We start from the raw sequence: 10,382 nt of genomic DNA on the forward strand, positions 1-10,382 counted from the left end.
TTAGCTCTAAGGATAATTCCTTGCTAAGGAAATTGGCTGCCATAATATTGACCACCCCCTCGACATTCAATACCTTGAACTGAATAACCCTTTGTTGGAATCTTTCCACGCAATCTTTGAGAGTTTCCTTCTCGTGATGGACCAAGTAGTTGAGATCCTCAATGGTCTTGCTCTTGGGGATGAATGTTACGAAGTGGTTGGCGAAGAGTTTGGACATCTACTTAAAGCCGGTGATGGTCTTAATGCCTAGGGACTCGTACCAATAGGAAGCAACATCTTTTAGGGTAGTAGGGAATAAGCAGCACATCACAATGTTGGTTGTCATGGTAGGATCCACGGCTTGCCTGAAATTTTTGACGTGAGTAATAGGGTCCTACCGTACTCTTTCAGCATTGGGTATTTAAACCATCGAGGCATCAACTCGTTCATGATCTTCTTGCATATGAGTATTTCTACCTTTGTGATATCTAGATGCTCAACATCAATCCCCACCTCGGAAATGGTGTTTCTGAACTTGTCGAGCTCTTTTTGCATTGCCTCGAGTTTAGCCTCGGCGGCGCCTTGTCTTTGGTCAGGAGGTCTATTTCTTTTCGCGCCTAATGCTCCCAGGTTCGGGGTTTGGTAATCTCTCTTAACTAGCCGATCAGGATTCTGCCGACCAGTGACAGGTCCTTCAAGGGTTGGAGTTTGGTGTCCTCCCGTTCGAAGAGAGTCTTCTTCCTTCTTTTGCTTGGACTGATCTAATGGGAGATTGATCAATATCTTTTACGCTGCGAGGAGGGGGAGTGCGGGACCGGTAGCATCGTACTAAGGAGACTCTTTCTCCCTTGATTGGGTGTCTAGATCTTTCATTCGGCTTTTCGAAGATCTGGTCGACGATAGCAGCTTTAGACAATGTGGTGTCCGATAGAGCAACTGGTATTTTCAAGTTTATTCACGTACCTAAATGTTTCTTCAGTTATTACAAATTCTTCTTTCACTTCTGCCATTTGAATGACATGTTCTTGTCTCATGATGCTGACTACCTCCTAGACAAAATCGAAGTTTTTCGTCAGACGTCATGAGATTGCGCCCACGGGCCTTTCTTGTTGAGGCTCTAGGACCTCGCCTTCTTCCACCATTTCCAAGATTGGTTCGTCATTGACCCGACATATTCGGTATGCTTCTTCTTCGGTTATTCTTTGGATCTCCATTATGGGGAGTGCACGAGTGGAAGGAATTTCAATAAAACTGTTTAAATGAGCCATCATTGCATCAGTCCATGCTCACCTCGCACCAATTTGATATGGTTGAATCTTGAGAGTCCGCGTGTCCACATGTAACTGCACAGAAGCAAGGTTAAAATGGGACTGTTTGTACGACGAACCCGCTCGGATGCCTTAATCAGTTTATGAAAGGACTAAATGATGATCAAAATCAGTAAATAAAACTATAACATAAGCTTAATATAATGAATAGATCTGTTTACCTCGAGTTGAGTTTACTCTATTTATACTGATATTGAGTTGTAGATGACAGTTATAGATTGTAGAGTGGGACGAGCCACATGTTTCCTGTTGATAAGAGGAAGTGCGCCCAGATATTAGGGCCTTATATCTCTCCATGCCACTTGGTCCATGATTCTCAAGATCAGACGCGATTATGGCAACAACTAGATCCTTGCTTGGGTTTAAAGAGACTTCTCGAACCAAACTTCTGGTACACAGTCGTTTTACTGTATTTAGTTGAGAAAACGCTATATATTCTGTCTTTAAGAATAGGTTCGTACTTTTGCGTTGCCACATGACATAGTATATTTGCTTCATATCAATAATAAAGAGATGTTTTCAATTTTTGTTCTATTGGACCGGCTATTGTTTCCATTTTTATATTATATTTTTCATTTAAAAATAACATATTAAAAAAATCTAAGAATCCTAAAAGAAAAAGCAAAACTTTTGCCCGAGGGAAGAGCTCCTAACACTCAATTGAAGTTTTTTTTTTTTTTTTTTGATAAAAACACTCAATTGAAGTTATATATATATGGCAACTGCTACCAGGAAAAAAAAGGTAACATTAGTTGTATAATTATATAACTGAATAAATAATCAAAAGCTATTTTTTAAATCAACATTTAAAACATTCCAAAGCAAAACAGTCAAAAGAAAAGAAAAAAATGATTGAAAGAGTGGAAGTGGGGCGAGAGCAGAAACGTACACGTGTACATCATTATGGCGAGGGCCACGGACGACGGTGACCAATACAACTCACTCTTATTTAAATTTTCAGGTTGCGCGCACTCAGCACATAAAGTACGAGAGTCTAACAGAAAAGTAGCCGTTAACTTCTCTCTCTCCCTCCGCTGCTTCTTCATCTTTGTCTTGTTCTCTTCTCTCTTTTCAGGGCTTCCTTTATATCCCTGTTCACCTCTGAATATTATTTCCGTTTTCTAATCTTGCTTTTCCGGTGTCCCTACCGCCCCTTTCATTCCTCATTTCCTGGCGCCTCTTCCTCAGCTTTCTTACTTCACGCACCACGACTCCAACTTCATTGTATGTTGCTACTCTTGAGTTTCTTCTTCTGATTGTTTCTGATTTGAAGTGTTGCTTTTGGTAAGTATTGTTGGATTCTTAAATATGTTGACCAAAAATGGAAAGCAATAGTGTATGTCGTATTTTCTTGAGTTATTCTGATTTGATATGGTAATTGTTTGTGTACTTCTTGATGACCTCGTGTGATTGTAAAACTAAATTTTAATTAATTGCATTTCAAAAGGAAAAAAAAGTGTTGTGAGCTTAGGGTTTTGGTCATCATTTTTGAATTTGAACGAGGGCATTAATTATTTATTTCGTAACGCTTCTCTGATTCATAACTGTTACTTTCCTAAATAAGAATCGATATGTTTGAATTTAACTTCAACTCGTCATCATTTTTCCAGACTCTGATGCAACGGGAATAGGTGTTGAAAATAAAAATGGTTGGGACTCCGGCCACCCCTGCGTCCAAGATTCAGAGGTTCCCTTACTCAACTCCAGGTGGGACGAAGGTCCGAGAAGAGAAGATTCGAGTTACCGTTCGAATAAGGCCGTTGAGCAGGAGGGAACAAGCATTGTATGATCTTATTGCTTGGGAGTGCCTGGATGACCAAACAATAGTTTTCAAGAATCCAAATCTTGAACGGCCTGCAACACCGTACATTTTTGGTATATCTACTTTGGCCCTGTTCTATTGCACTGCATTTGTTGTATTTCTATTAGTTCAGATAGTGGGTTTGGATGCAAAGTCAGCAGAAAGATGTTAGTAGCTATTTTTCTTTTTCAAATTGACAACGTTTGATATATGAATGTGGCAGATAAAGTTTTTGATACTACTAGCTCAACTCAGAAGGTTTATGGAGAAGGGGCTAAAAATGTTGCTCTGTCTGCTCTGATGGGAATTAATGGTAACTACATATTTAGCCTGGCATATGAAAATTATGATCGTACTTGGCTATGAGTAGTGTTTTCTTTTTGTAATTTTGCAAGGAACTCTGATCCTTAACCTTTTATTTGCAGCAACCATCTTTGCATATGGACAAAGTGGCAGTGGTAAGACGTTTACCATGAGAGGAATCACGGAAAATGCCGTCAAGGACATCTATGATCATATAAAAGAGGTAAATTATGGCTTATATAGGATTCTGTACCTTCTCTTACTTCATAAAATGGAAGTGATTGCGTACTTTTTTCATACTTCATAGTATCATATGAAACGTTCAATGGGACTCACCACTTGGTATTCTGATAGCCAATGCACAGCTAGAAAGGGGCTAACAGTTTTCAGTCACGTCCAAACTATTTAGTAATTTATAATAAATATGTTCATCTTGCAAGGGATTACAGTTAACACTAATTACAATTTGAGGAAAGAGTTTATATTTGTTCTTTCTATTCCATCTCACAGACCCGAGAGAGGGAATTTATCCTGAAGATATCGGCCTTGGAGATCTACAACGAAACTGTTATAGATCTTTTGAATCGTGAATCCGGCCCTCTTAGGCTTTTGGATGATCCTGAGGTATGTCTAACATATGCTGAAAACAATGAGAAGATTTTCAGAAGCAGGTTCTTTGTTTTCAAATAGTAACGTTTTGTTTTCTATTATTTCTCTCTTGTTTCCTTTTTCCTCTTTGAGAAAACAGAAAGGAACCATCGTGGAAAAGCTAGTTGAAGAAGTTGTTAGGGACAGAGAACATTTGAGGCACTTGATTGGAATCTGTGAAGGTAATTTTACTGCTTCTCTGCCATAACTTCTTCGTGTATGTTTGTCGTGCCAGCAATATGCAGGGTCAGCTTTTTGTACAAGTAGTGACCAAATCAAAGCTGTTGGCAGTACAATTTTTGAAGCTCATGGTGATCCTCAGCAGTAACAAGAATGCAGACACATAAATATATACCATTTGCAATTACTTCTTTGTCTTGTGTGATAAATTTTGTGGGAGAACTTTTACTCTCTGCTGCATTAACACAAAGAATATTGTTCTTATATCATGTTTCCCCTCTTTTTATCATTTTTTTCTTATCCATATTTGCCTTTGCAGCTCAAAGACAAGTAGGAGAAACTTCTTTAAATGATAAAAGTTCAAGATCACATCAGATTATACGGCTGGTAAGCTTAATTAGTGTTGTACTTTTGTAATCACGAGTACAAGCATACCACTAACATATTATGTTGTCTGGATTACTCATCTAAAAATCAGACCATTGAGAGCGCTCTTCGCGAAAATTCAGGACGTGTGAAATCCTTTATAGCAAGTTTGGTATGTCTACAAATTTTTCCCTTGTCAACAATCTCGGCAGTATGATTTACTCGCTGATGGTCTGGAACTATACAGAATTTTGTGGATCTTGCTGGAAGTGAACGTGCCTCTCAGACGAATGCTGATGGTACAAGGTTGAAAGAAGGGAGTCATATTAACCGCAGCTTGTTGACACTCACAACAGTAATTAGAAAGCTAAGGTCAGTTTGCTTTATAACCTAAAAGTATAGATTTTGAAAGCACTGGAGCTTGATATTATTGAATTACCTTGATTCTGGTCATATATTTTCAGCAGTAGTTTAATGAAGATGTCCAATTATTTTCTCTAGTTCTTTTGTATTTGTCAAAGATGAATTTTTTATTTACTGTTCCACCATAATTGGATAGTTTTAATTTCATTGTTCATTATGCATTGAACTACAGTAATTAGAAAGCTAAAGTCAGTTAGCTTCATAACCTAAAAGTATAAATTTTGGAAGCACTGGAGCTTGATATTATTGAATCACCTTGATTCTGGTCTCAGAAGTGGTTTAGTGAAGATCTCCATTTACTTTCTGTAGTTCTTTTATATTTGTTAAAGACAAACTTTTTATTTACTGTTCTACCATAATTGGATAGTTTTAATTACATTGTTCATTGTGCATTATGAATGCTAGGAGCATTTGTCTTGGACCTTGGTTGTGTTCCTTGAGGTATACTATGCGCGAATGTCACTCCATAGCCAAGGGGATTTTGTGGAGAAGCTATTGTGACTACTTTGTGATATTTGGTTCTAAGTCTTGTGCTTAATCATGTTTGCAGTGGTGGAAAAAGAAGTGTTCACGTGCCATATAGAGACTCAAAACTTACACGAATATTGCAGCCTTCACTAGGTGGTAATGCTCGAACAGCAATCATATGCACCGTGAGTCCTGCTTTAAGTCATCTGGAGCAAACAAGGAATACACTTTCATTTGCAACTAGTGCAAAGGAAGTTACCAACAATGCTCAAGTAAACATGGTATGTTTATACTAAATTACTTGTTTAAGTCAAACTACTCACTAATTATGAAAAGTTATGCCCTTCATGTTCATTTTCCAATTGGTATTTCTGTCTTAATTGAATGTCTATCAGTTGTACTGTCAACGAAAACCATTGGCCCGTTCCATTAGATACCACTTGATAATTATAATGGCATTTTATTTGTTGACAGTACTTGTGAACTGAAAATATTAAAGAATTTTAAATGTTTTCATCATGCATGTGAACACCTGAATTTGGAGTCCTATACATTGTTATGCAACAAAATTAGGTCTTATTTACTAAGCCATGCATGGAAGTCGGTTTGATGTTCAAAAGAACTGCCTCAGGTTGTTGCAGACAAGAGTTTAGTTAAACAATTGCAGAAGGAAGTGGCCAGACTTGAAGCAGAGCTACGAAGTCCAGAGCTTTCTTCTTCTAGTTTAAAGACATTGCTAACGGAGAAGGATATGATAATTGAGCAGGTCTGTTTTTCTTGAGAATTGCTCAAGTGAATTCTTTTTTCATTTAGCACATATAGAAGAGAAGTTAACTGGTCTTACACATCCTGCCAGTATATTGCTAGAAAATCTTTATTGTTTTGGAGAAACAGGTTTTAATCACCTGTTGTACTCTCAACAGACTGAATGCATAACAAATACTATAAAACTGCACCTTTTCTCCATGCCTTTGTTTATCTTTACTTAATCCATCACACCATGCGATATGTTCTTTTTTTCTTTTATATAATAGTGGTGATCTAATAAGCAATCAGAGGTAAAAGAAATGCCTTTTTTATTTTTATTTGCATCCTAATATGTTTTTATCTCTAAATAACTTTGTAGATGGCGAGGGAAATGAAGGAGCTGAAGCGCCAGAGAGACCTTGCACAATCTCAGCTTGAATTAGAAAGAAAAGGACACAAGGAGCCAAAGGTACTAAGGCAATTACTGTTGCTTTATTGTTTTCCAGTTCCAATATAAATTTTAAATTTTATCATCTTCAGGGTGAAAAACATCGTGGGCCCTCAAGCCAAGTAGTCAGGTGTCTTTCTTTTCCTGTTGGGGATGGACTCGCCACAGGGGATGACCCAGCTATAGTTAAACATGCTTCAGAAACAGGGCGAAGAAATACACCTGGAAGGCAGGCAAGGCGCTCAGTCACTTCCACAGACCCATCCATGCTTGTTCAGGAAATACGCAAACTGGAGCAGCTGCAGAGGCAACTAGGTGATGAAGCAAATAGAGCATTGGAAGTTCTTCATAAGGAAGTTACTTCTCACAGACTGGGGAATCAAGCAACTACAGAAACCATTGCAAATATGCTGTCTGAAATTAAGGACATGCAAGTTATCAACTTTGCTCCTGAAGAGATTGTGGTTGGAAACAAGACGGACCTAAAAGAAGAGATCAGTCGATTAAACTCTCAAGAGAGCACCATTGTATCGCTGGAACAGAAACTTGAGAATGTTCAGAAGTCTATAGATATGCTAGTTTCATCTTTTCCAAATAATGAGATACCTACGGAGGTTCAGAAGTCCCAATTGAAGAAGAAGAAAACATTTCCATTTCCATTGGGGAACAGTTCAAACATGCAAAATATCATACGGTCTCCATGCTCACCTCTCTCTTCTTCCTCTCGAGTAGTGGATAACGAGATTGAGAACAGAGTTCCTGGGAATAACAATTCATTGGTTAGACCATCTGAAACTACTACTCCTCTGAAGAGTGATAGAAGTGGCAGCTGCAACTCATCAAGGGAGGGAACTCCTTCCTCGCGACCAAATTCAGTTCATGTGAAGAAAATGGAGAGAATGTTCAAGAATGCTGCTGAAGAAAATATACGAAGCATCAGAGCTTATGTTACTGAGTTGAAAGAAAGGGTGGCCAAGCTACAATACCAAAAGCAGCTTCTGGTTTGCCAGGTTATTACATTTTACATTGCATCATACATAGTCAAATTTCATGTTGCACATTCAAATTATTCCTCATTACTAGATTATAATTTGTGTTCATCAGGCTGATCATCATTAGGTTCTCATTATCTGACCTTACATGATGATTGTAGATGCATGTATGGATTTTTTTTATCAAGTTCAAGTATTTCATCCCATAATCTTTGATCCTCATCAGGTGTTGGAGCTAGAGACAACTGAGAGTGCACCTAGTGAAATAAGTACTGGTGATGAGTCTCCAATGTCATGGCATTTGGTGTTTGAGGATCAAAGAAAGCAAATAGTGATGTTATGGCATTTATGCCATGTCTCAATTATACACAGAACACAATTTTTTCTGTTATTTAGAGGAGAGCCTTCGGATCAGATATATATGGAAGTTGAGCTAAGGCGGTTGTCATGGCTAGAGCAGCATTTGTCGGAACTCGGAAATGCAAGTCCAGCATTGCTCGGGGATGAACCTGCAGGGTCAGTTTCATCAAGCATAAAGGCTCTGAAACAAGAAAGAGAATATCTAGCAAAGAGGGTGAGCTCAAAGTTAACAGCAGAAGAAAGGGAAATGCTTTATGTAAAATGGGAAATACCGGCAGTTGGAAAACAGAGGAGGGTGCAACTTGTGAACAAATTATGGACAGATCCTCATAACATACAACATGTAAAAGAAAGTGCAGAAATAGTAGCAAAACTTGTTGGGTTCTGTGAAGCTGGTGAACATGTTAGCAAGGAAATGTTTGAGCTTAACTTTGTATATCCTTCAGATAAGAAGACATGGATGGGGTGGAACTTGATATCTAATCTTTTAAATTTGTAGTTTTTTAGCTGACTAAGTGAAAAAAGATATAAGTTTAGGTGGGATTTCGGATGATGTTTTAATTTGAATCAAATTTTGTAAGAAATGAAAAGATGCATTATTATAATGTACATGATGTTTAAAATTTGTCTCATTCTCATGTATTTGGAGAAATAAAAGATCAAAAGATGTTTCTAGATTGAGATACACATGTTTCATCTTCTCTTTTTATAACGGGAAAGTATTAGAAGTCTTGAATTTTTATATCAAATGGAAGATCCCGTATATATTTTTATCATGTATAGTGTGAATTCACCACACGTGTTATAGGAAATTCCATCATTCTCTATATGGATCATACATAAATATCAAAATGTGTATAGTCTTCCATGTGACGTAGAGAATCCGAATCTTATGTAATAACTCATTTTCTTACAAATTAATTAGTTCAATAATTTTAAAAATTGAATTACATAAATCGATTAACAAAAAAAATAATAAAAATTATCTAAATATAGAAACAAATATCTAAAATCTTATATAAATTAAATACGGATGGATTGGGAAGAGAGGCCCCATCATCTAGAGAATTTTTCTCCATCCTCACCCCTTGAAGAAAATATATGAGTCGGGGATGGATAATCCCACTGTATTTGCAACCTAACTAGTAGTTTCTTTGAAGACCTATTTTAAGTGAGTAAACTATTTGATGACTCCATACATGATCAGAATATCTCGTTGCTTTGAAATTGTTTTATATACCCGAGGATGTGCAAGCTGTGATGAAACTAAGCCTTTGTTTGGGAGTTTGGAGGTTAATGGAGGTGAGAGTTAAAGGAGGTAATGGAAAGGGAAGGGAAGTGATGGAAAGAAAAGTTAAGAATTAACCTTGTTTGGAAGTTTATAGGATGTAAATGGGGTTAAATGTTTAACCTCGTTTGAGAGTTTAAATATGGAGGGGAAGGAAGGTTAAATTTACTCTGCAGAGACAAATTTTTTTAAAAAACTTTACGTTATCCATTACTCCCATTTACTCCCATTAACCTCCTCCCAAACAAGGGCTAAAAATTAGCTTTGCACGACCTTCTAATGAGTTGCCACTTGCTAAAGTGAAAGGAGTGAGCTAGACGGGGTGAGTCTCATTTCGTGTTCAACGATTATTGAGGCTTTAGAGGATTAAACCTCCAGCCAAGCTAGCTGTGGAAGCACATTGGATTTGCAGTTCAGATCGACGACTGATACTATTAACTAGTCAGTATGTTTGTTGAATAGACTCTCGATCTCCGATATTAGGTTTTCCATTGATATTATTTTCCTTCGGTGCCTATGGTTCCCAATGAATAAGTTGATTCATGATGATACATGGATAGAGTCTCCTCAAAGCCGGCTTTAGGGAAGTCGGCTCTTGATGAGTCGGCTTAGGCGCTCGCATAGGCCTCTCATTAAGAGGGGACTTTCAATTCGTTTTTTTCTTAATATATTATAGATATATATATATATATGGGTCGGGTTCAAGTCGGGTCTAATAAGGTTTTACATTAAACTACTTTGTCCAAGCGTAGTTCCGCCCGCATTATATTTATCGGGCTCAGGACAGGCTAGACAAAGGTAATAAAATTGATTTCCTAACTCACTCGAGTATGTCCATCTAACGTATATTTATATTAAAAAATTAATTAACTTAAAATTAAACTATAAATATGGATAATAAAAGTATAACAAATTTAAATTTTAGTTAATTTATTCAATAAATCTCAATAAAAATAATTTCATATAAACAAAAAAATATTTAATAAAGTAATACAAATTAAATAAAGGTAACATAAATATGTATATAATATAATGGCAGGTGAGATTGAGT

The 10,382-nt window shown here is 37.1% G+C and overlaps 1 protein-coding gene across 1 annotated transcript; it reads left to right on the forward strand.

Annotated features, from left to right (window-relative positions):
- The first annotated feature begins 2,272 nt into the window (after positions 1-2,272).
- Positions 2,273-8,736, forward strand: LOC136203745 (kinesin-like protein NACK2). The gene is made up of 14 exons (XM_065994974.1): positions 2,273-2,591; positions 2,918-3,182; positions 3,332-3,421; positions 3,534-3,634; positions 3,922-4,035; positions 4,160-4,241; positions 4,559-4,626; positions 4,718-4,777; positions 4,853-4,977; positions 5,579-5,777; positions 6,128-6,262; positions 6,623-6,712; positions 6,784-7,701; positions 7,910-8,736. Exons 2-14 carry the CDS (start codon positions 2,954-2,956, stop codon positions 8,540-8,542), a joined length of 2,844 nt encoding a protein of 947 aa, XP_065851046.1. The 5' UTR covers positions 2,273-2,591; positions 2,918-2,953; the 3' UTR covers positions 8,543-8,736.
- The last annotated feature ends 1,646 nt before the right edge of the window (positions 8,737-10,382 follow it).

This window comes from Euphorbia lathyris, chromosome 8, assembly GCF_963576675.1.
Source record: "Euphorbia lathyris chromosome 8, ddEupLath1.1, whole genome shotgun sequence".
NCBI lineage: Eukaryota > Viridiplantae > Streptophyta > Magnoliopsida > Malpighiales > Euphorbiaceae > Euphorbia > Euphorbia lathyris.

Coding starts and splice junctions, on each gene's coding strand:
- LOC136203745 (XM_065994974.1), top strand. CDS start 2,954: ATGGTTGGGACTCCGGCCACCCCTGCGTCCAAGATTCAGAGGTTCCCT. Junction 4,242..4,558: donor CTTGATTGGAATCTGTGAAG/GTAATTTTACTG, acceptor TTGCCTTTGCAG/CTCAAAGACAAGTAGGAGAA. Junction 6,713..6,783: donor AAGGACACAAGGAGCCAAAG/GTACTAAGGCAA, acceptor TATCATCTTCAG/GGTGAAAAACATCGTGGGCC.